This window comes from Octodon degus, unplaced genomic scaffold (assembly GCF_000260255.1).
Source record: "Octodon degus isolate 3935 unplaced genomic scaffold, OctDeg1.0 scaffold00004, whole genome shotgun sequence".
Classification (NCBI taxonomy): Eukaryota; Metazoa; Chordata; class Mammalia; order Rodentia; family Octodontidae; genus Octodon; species Octodon degus.
Window position 1 is genome coordinate 29613293 of NW_004524580.1, and position 19014 is coordinate 29632306.

General features: G+C 45.6%; 1 protein-coding gene across 1 annotated transcript in view; it reads left to right on the forward strand.

Moving 5' to 3' along the window:
- Positions 1-19014, forward strand: part of Ano4 (anoctamin 4) — a 318013-nt gene that overhangs the window by 288116 nt on the left and 10883 nt on the right. The window contains exons 23-25 of the mRNA XM_004623837.3: positions 7567-7719; positions 9061-9208; positions 16544-16663. Coding sequence (XP_004623894.1) covers positions 7567-7719; positions 9061-9208; positions 16544-16663 — 421 coding nt within the window. The remainder of the gene's footprint in view (positions 1-7566; positions 7720-9060; positions 9209-16543; positions 16664-19014) is intronic.

The following is a 19014-nucleotide window of genomic DNA, read 5'->3' on the forward strand; positions in this document are numbered from 1 at the left end:
GTTATATATATTTTTTCTGTTATTTTCTGTTTCAAAATGTTATTTTCTGTTTCAAAATTATGTTCAAACTCTATAGCATAAGGATAGAAGTGGTAGTAGAGGTATGTAAGGTACATTATTTCTGATGAAAACAGTTTTCTTCTGGGAAAATATGAACATTACAAAAGTAGTAGAATTGATGTGTGATGTTTCATGAATTGCTTATGTCCTAAGTATCTGCTAATGTTTTTGGAGTTCAATTATAGAATGGCAGAATGATAGAACTTAGAAATCTATTTCACCATTAATAATAAAACCTAATAAAGAGAATTCACTAAGGGTACTAAGCACTTTAGTTCTCTTAGTGGGCTCTTATCCCATAGAGAAGAAAATGAGCCACAACACCGGTATATTGAGTGCTTGAAGGAAGCAGCTCCATGGCTGGAGCTGGCAGCGCCCCACGCACCGCACTGTCTCGGCCCCACAAAACAAGCAACGAGAAGCAGCGCAAGCAGACAACTGGGTTCTAACTACTCACTTCTGTTCTCGTCAGTTGTAGTTTCCACATTACCTCCCTACTTGCTATATTTCTAAAATATAATTCATGAAATAACAAAGCGACAAAAGCTGTAGGAATCACAAGTGTGCAGATCAACAGGTCTTCACAAATCCACACCCAAAGCTGAGTGTGCAGATGAGGGACTGTAAACCTCCGCCCACAGGGCAAATTCAGTCCAATATGTGGCTTGATACAGAATATGTTATTGGAACACGACAACGCTCATTTATTTGCATAGTGTCTGTCACTGCTTTTGCACTATAACAGCAAGTTGAGTAGCTGTGATAGAGATCTTGTGGCTTGCAGGGCCTGAAATACTCCCTGTTGACACACACAGAAAAAGTGCGCTGCCCTGTGAGCTAGATCAAGCAGCAGAATATCACGAGTCCCATTCAAGGTTGTCCCATTTGTCATTCCCTCTCTGGTCACCGTGCTGGCTTCCAGCACTCTAGACTGATTTGCCTCTTGGGCATCTATGTAACTGGAATTGTCGCGCGTGTACTTTGGAAGCTGATCGCTTTCATTCAATAGCATGCTTATGCCACTCTTCTGTGTTGCCACTGGTAGTAGCATTGCCCTTTCATTGCTGTCTAATGCTCCTAGAATGTAAACCTGAAGCCAGCTTACGAGGCATGTGCAGCCTGTCCTCGGTATCGATCCCTAGTTCTCCTTTTAGTCATGTAGGCGTTTTATATTTCCATCCCGAGATGTGCTTCAACTTTCTCCCCTCCCCGCCACCACTCCCAGTTGCTGCACCGCCCCCACAGCATGAAGTACGTTCCTGAGCACCTGTCAGGTTTAGTGCACTAGACACGTGCATTTTACCTAAAGTCAAACCCTCTAGGAAGCTGGACTCAGAAAAAGGCAAATTTAGTTGTGAAGATGCAGGCATCGGTACCGCAGCAGAGGTGCTCCTCCGAGGCCAGCTGCCTATAGCAGGAGAGCACCAGTGTTTGTGGTCTTCCTACTGGTGAGAGACGCTGGGGCTGTTCCCAGGTGTGGGCTCTTTAAGTAACTGCTTTGAACATTTTGGTAAATTTATTTTTGGTTGGTGGTAGATTCATTGCTGTTTTGTTTCTGATGCCAGGAGTTGAACCTAGGGCCTTTGCTGTGAGCCACAACTCCAGCCCTTTGTTATTTTTGATTTTGAAACAGGATTTTATTCAATCCCTAAGTTGCCAATGACGTACACATATTGCTATGAGGAACTTATGTAGCAGTGGAGTTACAAGGCCACGCGATGTGTGTTGGTTCATGTGCTGTAGAGAACTGGAAACAATTTTTTTTGTTGTTTTTTCTAAGTTTTATTGATAAACAGATAGCAATGAGACAGTTTCAAATCCAATCGGAAGTACAGTTTCAACAAATAATACACTGCATATATTCTTCTTAGTGGTTAATTGTGAAAACAATTTTTAATGCCATATACTTTCTTTTTTTTTTTTTTTAATGGAATAAGGTTTTTTTTTTTTTTTTTTTTTTTTTTTTTTTTTTTGCTCCGAATGCCTTCAGGGCAGGTTTGGCTGGCTGGAGTTGTGGGGATCGAACTCCAGCAACCTGAGGCTGACAGCTTTGTGGAAGCAGCCACTTAAAGAACTGAGCCAGGGCCGGGCCCCCAATGCCATATACTTTCAAAAACTGTTACAGTGTGTTTAAATTTTAATCATTCTAGTTGGTATACAGTAGTGTTTAATTGTGGCTTTAATTTGCAATCTCATGACAGCTGATCCCGTTTTCCTATGCCTATGCTCATTAGGATGCTGTCTGTGGTGAGTTGCCACGCTCTTGTAGTGTTTCTTTCTCTTATGAACTACAGAAGTGACTCCCGCGGTCAGGGTGTGTCCTTGTAGGATTCTTACATTGCTAGTAGCCTTGCCTGCTCTCTGGCTTAGTCTCTCACTCTCTTAACGGTATCTTGAACAGAAGTTTCAACTTGGATCTTCTTTAAGATTGGTTCTAGATAAATTTGGGATAGGATTTCCAAGTCTGAAAAACTCTTACTGAGATCTTAGTTGGAATGAGATTGAACTCTTAGAGCAACTTAAGGAAAACCGCTACAGTTTCACTGCATGAACATGGTACGTTCCTGCACTTGCCTTCCTGCGTTCCTCTCAGCAGCATTTTGTAGATTTTTTAAGCCAGAAATTTTGGTAATTTAGATTTATTCTGAGGTACTTTTTATGTTTGTTCATAAGGGGCTTTTTTGTTTTAATGTATTTGCACAGGGTCTTACTACGCAGCTCAGACTTGTAGTGATCCTCCTGTTTCAACCTCCCCAGCACTGGGATTACAGGTGTGCGCCACCATGCCGGGTCTTCGTGGCTGGCTCAGCACGCCCCAGGATGGGGGGCACAGTGCAGCATGTGGTGCCCAGAATGGAAACCGGGTCCCACACTTGCCTCAGCAGGTGCTTAGACCACTGAGCTATCACGCTGGATTTTTTTTTTTTTTTTAAGAAAGGTGTTTGCTGTTTTTTTTTGTTTTTTGTGCCAGGAATGAACCTGGGGTCTAAGATATTCTGCACACACCCTCTACACTGAGCTACTCCCACTCCAATTTTATTTCCTAATGTTGTTGTTAGTGTATAAAATTATATTTTTTTTAGTTTTGTTTTGTATTTTGTTGTCTTTTTGAGACAGGGTCTCACTATTCAGTTCATGCTGGCCTTGAGCTCACTTTGTAGCCCAGGCCAGTCTCAAACTCAAAGCAATCCTCCTGCCTCAGCCCCCCAAGTGCTGGAGTTGCAAGGGTGAACTATTATTGGTTTTTATGTTGTCCTTGTATCACACAAATCTGCTGAAGTCAATATTAATAATAATTCTTTCTAGATTTTTTATATCTCTAATCCTGTCATCTACAAATACTTACTTTACATTTTCTTTTCTAATCATTACAACTTTTTTTATTTCTTGTCTAGTTGCCAAGATCATCCATATAGTGAATAAAATTGGTTACACTAGACAGTCCTCCTCCTGATGTGAGGGAGAGAGTGTCCAATATGTTGCAGAAAGTGTGTGGTGCTACCTGTGTGTGGGTATACATGTTTTATTAGGTAAAAGAAATTTCCTTATGTCTCTAATAGGCTGACAGTTTTATCCTGAATAGCTAATAAATTCTATCAAATATATTTTTCATTTCTATTTAAATAATAATGTGGCTTGTCACTGATTGTTTTGGATGTCAAAGTTACTAAACAAACCTAGCCAACTGGAAAAATCATTTCACTTAGTAGTGACATATACATTTGCTTTCTTTAATTGCCATCGAACTTGCTGATCTATTGCCAATTATATTTATATATAATTTTATGGATGCTATACTATAGCTTTTCTTTCTTGCAACATTTGTTTCAAAGTTTGATTATTATGATAGACTTCTTTGGGTAACCTGTCCCCATTTTTATTTTCTAAGTTTAGGTACAGCTACTGATATTTCTTACATATATAGAACAATTCACCAGCCAAGTAAATTAGAGTGAAATTTTCTTTATGAAAAGGTTTTAAGTAGTATATTTAGCAGTATTATACTCTTTACTTATATCCAGATTTTATTTTTGTTCTAGTGCTTATTTTGTAAAGCTGTGTTTTGCAGTAAACTTGCTTATTATATCTAAATTTCCAAATCTAGAAGCATGAAATTGCTTATAACATCCTCTTATTAATCCCAGTGGACATAAGGTGTACAGCATAAGGTTTTACTCATAATTTTATTATGTTGTGTTTGTCTCTCTTCTCTTTAACCTTCTGGGTAGAAGTCTATTAATCTTTTCAAGAAAACAACTTCAAGCATTGGTAACTTCTCTCTGTTATACATTTGCTTTCTGGTTCATTAATTTCTTATCTTTATCTCCTTAATTTACTTTCTTTGAGCTTAATTTTCTCCTTTTTTCATCATCTTGAGATGGAAGCTTAAATTGCTGATTTTCAACTTTTTGTATTTTCTAGTAGAAAAGAATAGAGAAAGAATAAGGAAAGGCGTGAGTGGAAGAGATTACATCTGAGAAACAGTAAATAGAAAGAAAGCGCATCAATGTATTTAAAGATAAAGCAATTCAAAGGACTCAGTTAATCTGTGGACTGAAATGGCTTGCAAGCATCAACTGAGAAGGGCAAAACCGTTAGAGTGATATTACTTGCATTCCATGCACATCAAGGGTCATTTATTACGACGTGTGCAACGAACATAAACAGGTGAGCCAGAAGGGCTTGCCACGCTCACGGCGGTGGGCATCTGTGGCGGGCAGGAGACCCCTCAAGAGAAGAGGTACAGAGCCTTCAGTACCCTCTCTGTACTTTGCTCATCTCTAAAACGTATGCGGCAAGTATGACAAAATGACATGAGGCCTGGTAGTAATTTTTCCACAGGTATGTGGAAATCTGTCAGCCGGCTCTCTGTGCTCTTTCATACCTTTAAGTTTTTCCAACTTTTTTCTGTTTTTATTTATTAGTCACGTGCGCAGGGCATACTGGCACGTTTCTGTGTGAGCGGGGCACGGACACAAGTGACCTTCCTTCCCCTCTTCCCCGCCTTCCTTCCCTCCACCTCTTGGTCCCCTCCCCCTGGGAGAAAGCAAATGAGAGCTAAGCTGCGTGTCTGACTTGTTCCAGTCGGCAGCACGGCCTCAAGAGGCGCTCGTGCCTGCGCTTCCTCAGGTCTGTCCCTCCGCGCACCATGACAACCCCTCCCTGGACGCACGAAAGCAGCAGCCGGAGGGCATCACAGCAAGACCAGTAACTTCCGGTCACATCTGCGCTGTAGGAAAGCCACCGGTTGGCCTCAGCATAGAGCAGGATATTGAGCTGCAAGATTAAGTCTGTTAGATACCAGATACGCAAAACCTTTAAAAGGACCCAAACACGTTTTCTTTTTTCCTTTTTGTCTTGCAGATGTTTGCATTACAAACTCCATGTCAGTGAGTCTTGAGTTTGTCCATCTATAGCGCCCAGTATGCTCAGTGACTGTGAAAATTATCCCTACCAGTTTTGTTTCCACCTGATAGGTTCTCTTCGCTTTTCTGGTCTTACTTTCCTCGTAATTACATATCAGTCACTGGACCATCTTGTTCGGTCTCTGACCAAGTTGCTTCCGTGACACAATCACTGTAGTGAGGGTGTAGAAAGTAGAAGCAGAAAGAATCTGCCTTCCTGCCTGCTGGAAGCCCTCAGCAGTAGGGAAAGGCGTTCAGCCTTCCAATCAAGCCAGGGTTGGTTCTTTTTATTATTAATTTTGTTGAGAAACAAATAGCAATGAGACAGTTTCAAAACAGGTTAGTAGGACAGTTACAATAATTAATACATTGCATATTGTTGTCTTTGTAGTAATTATTCATAGTATGAGATGCAGACATAATATTCTGTCCAAACAGTACAAATCTTTCTTCTCATTGAATTAAGAAAAAGTAGCTGTATATCTATCCTATTTTGTATATACAAAATGGTCCTTCATTTATATCCCCCTTTTTTGTTTAGTTTTGTCAGAGATGGATATTCCTTTGCCATTTAAATATCATAGGTGCGTGAATTCAGCAAAATAATCCAATATAGTCCAGTAGTCCATAATAGTAGTGGGTTATCCGTAGGACTGGCAATGTTATGTCTAAGATGTTTGATATTCAGGCAGATAGGGCTAGTTCTAAGGTGGTTGAGAGTTGAGAGGACCAGAGACGGGGCAGCACTGCCGGAAGGCTCCAGAAGAGGGCGCGTTTGAGCCGGCCTTGGGAGGAAGAAGAGCGTTTCATCGGGGTATCTACTGAGACTTTAAGAGCTGTGTGAGTCAAACCTGAAGTCTAGTAAGGCCACAGTAAAGGCTTGCTTGGGAGCCCTAGCTGGAGAACAGTGGGTATGTGGACACGAGGCTTGGCAGCTTGCATGGAATGAAGCCACTGAGATCCTTGAACGGCGTGGTGGGTTGGCATTTACTGCAGAGGACGCTGTGGGTCCGGAGATGAGGAGCGGTGAGTGGGCTGGAGCACAGCTTCGCACACTGACAGCCGAGTGTGTGAGGCCCCGAGGGGGAGAGCCAGGCAGGAAATCAGAGCCTGAGCTGACGTCGGGGCAGTGGAGACAGAGGGAGACGAGAAGGTGGCGGGGAGACCTGGAACCTTAAGGGTTCTGGAGGCTGGGCCAGCCCAGGTCTTGTGTGGGTGCGAGAGGAGCAAAGAGAGGAAGGACGTGGAGGGAAAAGAGCTTTGCTAGGGCTTTGTGGCATCAGAATGACTTATGACTGCAGGTGCTAACGCTGAGCCCTTGGGTGAGGCGATGTCTAGCAGGTTTTCCAATGTAAAGATATGGTCCGCCCCATGCAGTTAGTAAGTGTCATGGGAGAACACAGAATGCACAAATACCCAGCTTTCTGCAGTGTTCCTCCCCCTACTCATTGGAGCGTTCCTCCATAGTTCTTCCCTGCTGTGATATCTAGTAGTAATTCCCCACTTCCATCGTGCCTTCTATGTTTGTGAATTAGAAGTCTACCATGAGGAAGAGCTAGGCCTTCTCCTCCACCTACCTGTCATCTACTTGTGTCTCTATTTTTGTATCCGTGTTTATATCAGCATGGGTTTAACTTAGCCTTGCAGTTACGAGCTGATGTTCTCAGTACTTATTTTGCTGTACAGATCACTCCAGCTCTGGCCATTAGGAGTGTGCTCAAGTTTGTCCTCTGTCCTGTCACATGTGCCCAGAACTCTTAAGCCTTACTTCCTTATTTTCTGACACCACAAAACATTCCGGTCTCGTCCTGTGCTTCATTACCCCACATTGGAATGAGACTCACCATGGAAGTATAACCTGTGAGAGAACGGTAACCAGAAAACAACATCCGGGTCCTACGTTGTTGCCTGAGGCTCATTGTTCCCAGAATGCCCCTGCCTCTGGTCCAGGGAGTCCCCTTTGACCAGTGGGTCAGCCATCTTTTCACAAGAGAAGTCTCTGCAATTCTGTGTTGACAATGACATATGTAGATTATCATCCTTATGAAAACAGTCATGGAAAACCAACTTCTTTTTTGTTCTTTCCTTTTTAATTCCTTAGTTCTCCAGTTTGGATTCACAACTATCTTTGTGGCAGCTTTTCCCCTAGCACCACTTCTGGCCTTACTGAATAACATAATTGAGATTCGACTTGATGCTTACAAATTTGTCACACAGTGGAGGAGACCGCTAGCTTCAAGGGCCAAAGACATAGGTAAGCTGGATTTGGATCTGTTTGTTAGCCATTCTGTGGGTAAAATTTCAGAAAATACCAGCTGTAAGTTTTTCTTATCATTTCCTTGTAAGATAGTGCAACTAATTTATGCAACAAGTAATTCTATTAATTTTAAAATAATATTAGTCTACAAGTAAAGCTGTCTATGAGGAAATTTATAATCTCCAGTACAAGGAAATTTGTGCTTCAGTAGCTTCTCAATGTGGTTATTGCTGTCTAAGACGTTTGAATCTAAATATTTGTTGTATTATTGCTTTTTGAAATAGATCTTCCACTTGGCTTACCTTTGCTTTGCACTGTCCTAAATGTGTCCCTGGTTCACACGAAGCAGAAGTCAGTTGTCCTAAGAGTGGAGAGTGCTCTGGGGTCAGTGAGTCAGACGCGGGCCCCTCGGAAAGCTTGCTGAGGTCAAGGCTGGTCGTTGACCCATGTGGGCCGGTGCTGAGGGCAGAGCAGGCGGTGCTCAGTGTGTGCTCAGCGTGTGTCAAGGAGGAGTGATGGGGTCCTTCCCTAGTGACTGTGAGCTCCCAGGTGAAACGAGCCAGGAGGATAAGGAGGATGCTGTCCATACCCTTTAGGGGAGCCTGTAACACACAGGGGTGACGGGGAGCCAGCAGAGATCACCAGGCTTGTGAAAAGGCAGTGCAGCATGGAATTTATTGTGCGTGGGTGCAGGCAGAGAGCGCAATAAGACCATCTTCCCCCACCAAAAAGAACTGTCTCTTTTACAGAGACATTGAGAAGACGGGGTGCTGTGCAGGAAGATTCCAATGCACATCTGTGGTCGGGGCTTTTTGTCAATCTTGCATCTCACTGGGCAGAGACCTTTGACGTGTCTGATGTAAATTTTAGGGTAACTCTAAATATCCTCGGTTGTCCTAGCAGCTGCAAAATGTGCTGTCCTATCTTATCTCCTTTCCTGTGCCATGGCGGGGATCTCAGTGAAGTCCACTGCCGAGGGCAGCGCTTCTGCTGGCAAGCAGGCTGGGGCTGGTCGGATCCCTGCAGAGCCTTACACAGTCTGGTCTGGTGGCGGCTTGACAGAGAGTGCCTGTCACTAGGTGCTGCTCTGCAGCCTTACCGCTGGGCAGCCTTCTCTGAGTCCTGTGTGACCCCGGCCATTTAGCCATATGCACACTGGCCTGTGGCAGAGTCTCCTTCGATGCCAAGGAGCCTGGAAGCACTGGTTGCAAGGCTCTGTATTTGGAAAGAGGAACAAGCCGTAGGAGGAGCTATCAGAAACGAGCTACCCATACTGATGTCGTTCTGATTGCCTCTGAGGCTGTGCACAGAACTAATTCCACACTTGTATCTGCACAGGAATTTGGTACGGGATTCTTGAAGGCATCGGAATTCTCTCTGTTATCACCAATGCGTTCGTCATAGCCATCACATCCGACTTCATCCCTCGCTTGGTGTACGCCTACAAGTACGGCCCTTGCGCCGGCCAAGGAGAAGCGGGGCAAAAGTAAGTTTTTTCTGTGAAACAGCTGGGAAATCCCCTGTGCCGGCCACGGAGAGAGAAGCCCTTGCCCTGGGCGTGTAGCTCTCAAGCCTGTAAGGATTGCACACTGTCAGCCCCTAATGTCCTGAGCGCGTCCAGGGGTAGGGCCAGCCCGGCATGTGGTACCAGGCATCGAACCCGTCTCTACTTTTGCTTAAGCAGCTGAGTCCACTAAGCTATCTTGCCAGCCCTAGATGAGAGGTCTTGATTCCTCATTTTTGCCCAATCCCCTCCCCTGCTTCAGCCTCTCTTCACCTTTTTATTTATAAAACTTTGTTTCCATTTTATCCTTCTTTAGTCTTTTGTGCTTTTCCCCTTCCTTCCTTCCTTCCTTCCTTCCTTCCTTCCTTCCTTCCTTCCTTCCGTCCTTCCTCCCCCCTTCCCTAGTTCCTCTTTCCTTTTGAACAATTTCTTTGTATTTCACAGCATCTGTTATATATTTTGGTCCTTATTTACTCTTTCAGCTTCTCAGTGCAAGGAGGGAAACAGCGCAATATTTACACCTGTGTGTCCCACTATCTCACTTAAGAATATGTTCTCAAGGTACATCTTTTTATCCAGAAATGTCTCATGTTTATCTTTCTTTATGGCTGAATAGAACTCCACATATAGAAAAAAAACACATTTTTTAACTCCATTCTTTGGTTGATGGACACGTGGGCTGCTTCCAAGATTTTACTTTTACAAACTGTTCCCGTATAAACATGGGAATGCGTGTATCACTGTGGTATGATGCTTTCCATTTTTCTGGGAATATACCCAGAAGAGGAGTAACTGGATCAAATAAAACCTCTAATTTTAGTTTTTGAAGGGGTCTCCACACTGATTTCCCCCAAGGTTGTACCTGTTCACGCTCTCACCGACAGTGGAGAAGGATTCCTTTTTCCCACAGCCTCTCCAGCATGTTATTGGTTGTTTTCTTGATAATAGCTGTTCTTTCTGGGGTGAGATGGAATCTCAGAGTTGTCTTCGTTTGAAGACTTAGATGTCTAAAGATGGAATGGGATCTAAATTTAGATTTGGATTTGGATTTGGATTTAGGTTTACATTTAGATTTAGATTTAGGTATCTAGGGGTCCAACTGGGGATCACAACGCTGGCCTAGCTATCCAATCATAGCGGTTGTTACCAAACAGTCCTGCCCCTGGTTTAACTGCTCTGAGCTGAGTTCATTTGTCACCTATAACAGGCTCAAAGAGGAAAGTAAATCTAGTTGGATGGGTTAAGCAAACGCTGCCTGCATCTACTTTCATTACTAATCCTGTGCAAACGCACCAAGACAAAGAAGCCTCTATGACATTCTTTCCCATCACCTGGCAACTTTAGGTGAGAACCCCGCACACCACAAGTAAGGAACGTGCAGACGTGGCTTATTCCACCCAAGCATTTCATTCTGGCTGCTGCCAAGGTCAACACCCTCCGCTTGTCTTCACCTTTGCAAGCCGCTTGCGCTTGCGCCACTTCCACAGATGTTCCAGTTGATTCTCAAACCCCCCTGGAGTGGGACGAGCAGTATCACCCTCACTTTGAGGTGGAGCAGGAGAGGATTCAGCAGGGTAAATCCTGAATCTGAGGAGGGAGAGGAGCCCAGAGGAAAGAAAGACAGCAGCGCTCACAGCGAGCGAGCCCAGCGCTCACGCCAACCCCAAGGGCTGCTCAGGCCTGATGCAGGACGGGTCAGACGCCTGGGCTGCGAGTCCCCACAGCTCTTTCAGCTCTTTCCCAACTCCAATTGTGGTGCAAGCTGTCTTGCTTTTATTACTGCACACATGATAAGGAATCAAAGCTTTAGAGTTTTGGCAGCCTGCTAGGTTTAAGACAGTGTTCATGGTGTTTAAAATGCATCCACTAGCCTCATTAATTTAGTCTGATGAACTTTGGAACAGTTATGTTCTTCATAAGCCTTTCTCTGACTTGAGAGTCCTCCGCTACTTTCTGCTTATAGATCTGCCTCTTGTATTTTAATCCACTTGTCTTTTTTTTCTTACTTTCAAAGAAAAAGTAAGTTTTTTCATGAATCTTATTTTCTGCCCCAGTAACAGCTCTATTACTTTGCAGGGTTCTTTTCTTGTTTTTCCAATTCAGAAATGCCTTAGAGATGATTGAACTTGTGGAGCAGTAGCCTCGTCCGGTCTGAGAAGGTCAGAGGCTTTTGGAGTAGGATGTGTGGTTGTGGTCAAACCCTAGTTAGGACTGAATCCAGCGGTGGCAGCACCATACTACAATTTCAAGCAAAGCAAAAACGGAAGTGGCCGTCCAAACCAACCACCCCGCCTCTCTCCAGGAGTCCAGGCTGTGTCAGCGCCGTCTCCCTACTGTCCTTGCAGCTGTCCCTGCTTCTTCGTGAATGACAATGCCAAGCACCGTCCACACCCCCTGGGCACATTCAGCCTGCCTCACACCCCTCGTGGCTGCCACACACGTTTCCCCCAACCAGAGGGCAAGCCACGTGAGGCACAGGAGCACCCCTCTTATACTCAGGAATTCTGTACTCCTGCATGTACCCGGCTCTTCATGGCGCACCGCAGGAGGCAACCTCATTTTTCATCCAGCTCCAAAATAGAAGAAATGGCGGGGGGCAATGTTTTCTACACACTCATGCACAAGACTTTTCATGTGTTTTTATTCTTGGAGCTCCTGTCTTTTCTGCAGCTGTAGCTTGACAGCGTAAATCCTGGACCTTAGGCTGATCATTGTTCGCAAAAGGAGGTCACCTCTTTTTTCAAGGTGCCTTCACAGTTGCAGGCTTGGATATGAGCTTGGAAACTGGACAGGCATCAACAGACAAAAAAGAGGAAATATACCTGAAAATGTATACTATGCAGTCACTCTCCCTCTCTGGATTTAAGTTTTAATTTCAACAGACTAAATATTCTGCAATCTGCACAAATAGTCAGTTTGATTCCCCTCCCCATATGATACACTCATTACTTCTTATGAAGGAGACGCAGGCTGGAGTCTTGTGGAACCTTCTAGAAGGTTATATGCTAGTCTTAGAACTATCATGAGGTATACAGCTAAAACTGTGCCCTTGGTTAGTGATACAAATGAACACTGATTTCCTGTGGTATCCTAAAGAGTTAGAGCCTTGACAAGGAAGGACCTGTGCTCAAATTTCCATAGGACTAAACACAAATACCTTGCTTAATGAATAATAATCAGTGTATTTGTACCTACTCCAAATCACCTAATTAGGGTGGTCACATCATGGCTTGCAAAGTTGCATTCTAAAAACTAAAGTTGACGGCTGAGCCTGGTGGCACATGCCTGTAACGCGAGCACTCTGAAGCCTAAGGCAGGCCAATTCCTAGCTCCAGCCCAGCCTGGCCAACTTAAGAAGACTATCTCAGAATAAAAGCTAAGAAGGGGTATGGATGTAGCTCAGTACAAGGGCCTTTTGGGTCCAATCCCCAGAACACCCCAAAATAAAATAAAATAATAAAATACAAAGTGCACTGTCCTGAGGTCCCAGCAATGGGTCGTAATACTTGACACTTTTCTTGCAACAAGTCAGAAGCCCACTTTTTTCTGTCCTCATTCACTACCCTGGAAAACCTGATCAATCTACATTGGACTTTACATGCATAAACCCAGTCTTTCTTCCACTAGTGTTTTTGTCAGCCTTTGTTCCTTCCCCAAGGCTGTTGACCACACAATACCTAAAATTCAGTGGCAAATTTCGTGACATAATCCAAAGACATTCTGCAGTGAGTTTGATTTGAAATCCACAATCTCAGACATTACTTCCGGTCTGCTCTTTCTCTTCAACCTGGTGACAGTTATCATTGGTCTGTCCCTTTCTCTTGTGTTTAAAGGATTAGGAACAATAAGTAGTTATGACTCTTTTTAAAATCAGAACACATGAGCTGAGGAGACAGTTCGGCAGTCTAAGCACCTGTCTGGCAAGCTCAAGGACCTGGGTTCCATCTCTGGTACCACATGCCATGCTGGCCACTGAGACTGGGTGCGGTGGTGCACACCTGTAATCCCATCACTGGGGAGGCTGAGACAGGAGGCTCACTACAAGTCTGAACTTCACAATGAGACCTTGTACCAAATAAATAAATACATACATAATGGAATACTCTAAAAACATAGAATAAAATCAGAACACTTAGATGAATGTGACAGTCCCAGAAGTTACTTAAAATAAATATATTTCCTGACCCAAATAGTGTTACTCTTCCACGAGACACTTTCTGAATCTTCTTTCTTGGTGATACCTCCAGAGGCCACCTTGGCTTTAAAGTCAAATTGACTAAAACATTATGCTCACAGGCCACCCGCCCTCTGCCTGATACTTTCTCCCTCTCCGTTCTCCTTAATTCTCAGGCAGCCCCATCTTCCCTCTGTGTCCTTTGGAGGTGGCAGAGCGGAAGGGGAGTACATAGAGCCTTTGTCATTAAACCAAGGGGTAGACCTGAGATCTGCTGCTGGATGTGCCCTCCTCCTGCAGCAGTCGCTCAGGACGTGGACATGCAGATGCCCCTCTGCTGTGAAGCACAGGAACCCCCATTTTCCTAAATCAGAGGTCAGATGTTGCCAAAAGCCAGGGTCCTACCACAGTGAAAAGAGTGCGTGGGACCCCTGGGAAGGTCGGCATCACAGTGCTCCGTCACTGCCCTTGGAAACGCTATGGAGAGAAGACTCTCGCAGCCCTCTGGCTCTGTGTACGAGGTCCGTACTTACTTCTTTGCATCCAGATGGTGTAGCGACCACGAAGACTCTGGCCATGTGGATCTATGGCTGGAATTACATGGAATGCTTAAAAAGCAGGTTCACAGAGTTATCCTGCATCATTGTTGTGGGGCACGGTGAGTGGAGCCAACAAAGCAGGCATGTGATGCATTTTAGATTTTGCCCATGGAGTTTCTGAACACAGCAACTAATGGATCATGGCTTGATGGTACGCAGACCTCGGGGCCGCACTATCACAAGGATCACACTTCCTGCTACTTCTTCCATCGGGCTGCAGGCTTTCTCTTTTCCTTCTGTTGCAGTCCTGTGAGGCTTCCTCAGGAATCAGTATGTCATGGATACAGGGTCCCAGGGTGTGACAAGTGACAGTCACCATGGTGGTGATTTGGTCTTTGTCACGTTCCCTTGGTCCATAGATGATATTCTGTTGTCCCCAGTTGCCCTATCCAGGACAGGGAGAAGGGTCCAGGCCTTTGCTCAACTAGCAGTGACTGGACCAGTGGCTCAGTGGCTCCGTTCTTGTTTTAACTATCTCAAGGCCAGGGCAAGGCCTGGGATCTGCCTTCAGCCCAGCAGGGTCCCTGTGCCCTCAGAACTATTGGCACTATCATTTTGGCTTAATGTCCCACAGCCTGGGGTTGGCCTGTCAGAGATATGAAGGAAGGGAATTGGAAGTTGTGGCTTCTTGACTCAGTCAGTAATTATTATACGGCCCTCCTGCTAGATGCGAGGAAAAAATAAAATGAGTAATTCCATTCAGATGTATCTTGGGATAGGCTAAGTACTGATTGCATGCTGTGAATGCCTCACGTCAGCCTACAGTGAGGACCTCAGGAAGCAGGTGCCATTGTGGCTTAAAGCAGTCACTTAGGGCTGGGGGCGCAGCTTAATGGCAGAGCACTTACCCAGCAAGTGCGAGGCCCTGGGTTTGATCCCCAGCACCATCAAAGGAACAGTAGTTGCATAACTTGCCAAGATTGTAAGTGAGAAAGTGCAAGATCTAAGATTTAACCCGGAGTCTAAGCTTGTAGTAGTCTGCTATACGTCCTCCCATGGGGCAATCCGCTGCTCACAATGCTTGACCCCTGGGGTGGCGCCTGTGCGCTCCTGGCCTATTCAGCAGGATGCTCTGCATAGAAAACACGGCGTACATGGAAACGTAAAAGAGACAGCTCTGGAAGTGCTGTGTGTGACATCATTTCGCTAACTGGATGTGTTGACCCTTGTAGATCTTTTTTCAAAGAATATAATATAATGATAAAAAAAAGACCAGCATTAAAAATAAGACAAGATTTCACTGAACTTGAATTTCTTATAATTTCTTTGTTATTGTCTTTTCTTTAAATGAATTTTACACATTTATATCTGGTAATCTGAGCAACTAATTTGTAAATCACTTTTTAAATCACATGCATAAAGATTTCCAAGAGTGCTGCTTCGTGTCAGACTTCTGACACGTGCTATGTATTGAACAGGTGCGCTGCCAGAGTGGAGGCTGCAATCAATGATTCTGTCTGCATTTCAGCTTAGAGGGCAGCATCGCTGATGCCTTCACTTTCCCCCAAGCCAGTCAGCCAAGATCCGTGTAACTGGGCTCCTCCATGGCCCGGGACTTTAAAGGTCTTGGAATGCAGCAGCAGCTAGGAAACCTGCTCTGTTCCCCAGAAGCTACGGTCCCAAGGACAGCAGGAAGTAGGCACCTAGATACAGCGTTTTGCAAGAAGGAAGGAAAGCAAGAGATAGGAGGAGGAGGAGGAGGCAGGAGGGGAAGGGGACGGAAGGAGGAAGATGAGCACCGTGCACGCTCCGGCCCCCACCAGGAGTGCGGCCCCGATGCACCTGTGCAAAGAAGAGCAAATGAATAGAGGCTGAGCAGAGACAGGAAGCACACGGCACAATCCCGGTGCAGCATGAGTGAGCCTGAGATACAGGCTGAGGAGGGGGCTTGAATCATATTCAGGCATTTTGAAAGTTTCTTGGTTTCTAACGGAGGAATAGGGCCAGCAAGCTGCTCAGCAGACTAAGTGCCTGCATAAGCAAGTGCAGGGATCGGGGTTCGGTTCCCAGCACCACATGCCGCGCCGGCCCTGTCCCTGAGTGCACTGGGCTGACCACCAAGGCCAGGCGTGGTGGCGCATGCCTGTAATTCCTGCACTGGGAAGGCTGAAAACAGGAGGATCACTGTGAGTTCAAGTTGCATAGTGAGAGCCTGTGCAAAATACATTTTAAAAAATCTAATGAAGGAATATTGTGTGTGGGGTGTGTGTGTGTGTGTGTGTGTGTGTGTGTGTGTGTGTGTGATGAAAGGGACTGTGACAGGCTCATAACCCATGCCCACCAAGCAGTGCTGTCCTCCACCTAGTTCACCAAAGCCTCACTGGGGGAAGTGATGCTCTGTGCGGGGCTGCGCACAGAAAGAACTGGAGCAAAGGAAGTGGCTTGCTCCAGACTCAGCACGCTCAGCGCCCCTCTGTTTCCCAACTTACATTCCCATGACAAGGTAGGGCTCGCTGAAGGCACTGCTAGGAAGGGGCGTCTTCCAGGAACCGGTGCCAAAAAGGTGGTCAGAGGGCCCGCTACAGAATCTGTGCTCTCCGACAGGTGCATGGTTGGCTACGTGAATGCCAGCTTGTCGGTGTTCCGAATTTCTGACTTTGAGAACCGGTCGGAACCTGAGTCTGATGGCAGCGAGTTCTCCGGGACTCCCCTCAAGTACTGCAGGTAAGATCGGGTCTCTAAGGGTGGTTCTGCCAGCTCTATCATGGGGAGGTTTTGCTGACAGTGGCTCCTGCTGACTGGGTTTAAAGTAGTGATTTTCAACCTTGACAGTGGGGAATTTTACAGTGTTCTTCTACTTGGGAAGAACAACCCAGACCAGCGAAGACAGACTCTCAGACAGCAGTATGGCTCAAGAGCCCCAGGTACAAAGTTGACAGCCACTGGCTGAGAGAGAAAACTGAGAACGCCATGACCAAGGGTCATACGCGTGGCTCAGGGGTTCAGGCAGCCCGAGTGACAGTGGTTGAAGGCAGCTGTCATGGTCCTACTCCCCTCTTTTGCCCATCCCTCTCCACGTGTTCAGCAACTCAGAGATGGGCTGAGCCCCAAGTGCCTCGGATTCTACCCCACTGGCCTCCACAGCCTTCGCTTGACTTCAGTTGTCCCTCCCTCCGAGGGGGAATTTCACCTGCTTCTGGATGTTTAATAGTTTATGAAGGGCTGGAGAGATAGCTCAGCAGTCTAAGCAGCTGCCTGGCAAGAGCAAGGACCCGAGTTCGATCCCTGGTACCACATGCCGTGCCAGCCCCGGAGCCCTGGGAGCCCCAGGTCCACCAACAAATCCAGGTAGGGGAGCGCACACCTGCAATCCCAGCACCAGGGAGGCTGAGACTGGAGGATCACTACGAGTCCAAGCTGCGTAGCAAGACCCTGTACCAAATCAATAAATGAATAAATAAGCAGTTTATGAAGAAGGGCTAGTGTCTGGCAGGAAATGCTACTTTATGCAACAATCACAGCAGCCTTCTAAGGTGGGCAGTTTATCCCATCTGACAGCTAAAACCATTCACCAGAGCTCAGTGAAGTTACTGTGTACAAGACGTGGGCCTGATGCAGTCGTTCCTTCCACTAAAGAGACAGGCAGGAGCAGACGCGGACTTCAAGACTCCAGCTTCCATCCGTGTCCTTGGAAGTAGCTTCACTCGGAGAGGCTGGCCACAGTGGCTCTGGAACCCCAGCAGGTGCTCTCTGGCATTGGTGAGCGATGCCTGCAGATAGGAATTTTCAGCTGAGCCAAAACCAGATCGTGCTGTTTAAGTTAACTTTGCCAGAAATATAGCTCAGCGGCGTAAGCACCTGCCTGGTGAGTGCAAGGTCCTGAGTTCAATCCCCAGTACTAAAAAAAAAAAAAAAAAGTTCACCTCTTAGCTACTCACTACACAACAACAGAGCGCCCCTTTCACTTCGCCCCTGTCTTTGTTTCTTCAGAGAAGTGAGCCGTGGAGTAGAAACTCAATGAATGACAGAGGCTCAGGCCCGCTCGCTTAGCCCCAGGCTGAGAAGTGAGGCCCTTGACAGCAGAAGCTGGCTGGGTGGTGAGGACAGAGCTGTGGGAGCCCCCTCCACGCCCCCGGACACACCCAGCTCCCAGAAGGCAGGGGCCCACTGTCCGCCCCGTGACCATGTCCATAGAGGGCCAGGCTCGTCAGGTGGCTCACTTCCTCCACGAGGACATGCAGTCAGATGAGGAGAGTGCAGCCCACAGAGCCCCAGGGAGGCTCAGGGCTGCTAAGCAACCACGTGACACACTCAGCCCTTCGTCCCTTGTGCAAGCACCGCAGGAGGCACACTGGCCAACCCGTACAAAGTCGTTGCAAAACAAATTTTCTCTGTGGTTTAAAACATTTCTAGGGGCTGAGGAGATAGCTCAGTAGAATAAGTGCTTGCCTGGCAAGCACAAGGGCCTGAGTTCAATCCTCAGTTTTGCAAAAAAACAAACAAACAAAAAATTTAGCCATTAAAAATACAGTACGGGGCCTTTTTCATCATTTGCTTTCTGACTCATAATTCTACTTGCCCCAAACAATAGCATAAAGGCCCATTCCAAAGCTTATTAATGCTAGTGGAACTGTTGGTGCTTGTCATTCGTTGAAATTGTTTTATTTAGTTTTTGCTAAAGTTATTTTTGTAGGTGCTTTACAAATTTTGTTTTGCATTTTTTGAACAAATACATATAATTAACCTATTTTCATCTAAGACATCTATTTTGCCACCTGATGCTGCCCCCAAGGCAAATAATGGGCCTGGTAATTTGAAATAATTCCCTCAGCTAGAGTAATAGTAAATACATTTTGAATGTGTATAAAATAATAACTATTGTGATAAACTTTACATAATATGTCTTCATATTGGTCGGCATTTAAAAATGCAGTGGACTTTTAATTTTTAAATTCAATTAATTTTATTGCTACATTTTAGATACCCATAATGATCACATCCATCACAGGGAATTTGTACCTGTATGTGACACATCCTGCTGTTCTTTTCCCCAGGCCTCTCCCCTCCCTTTAATC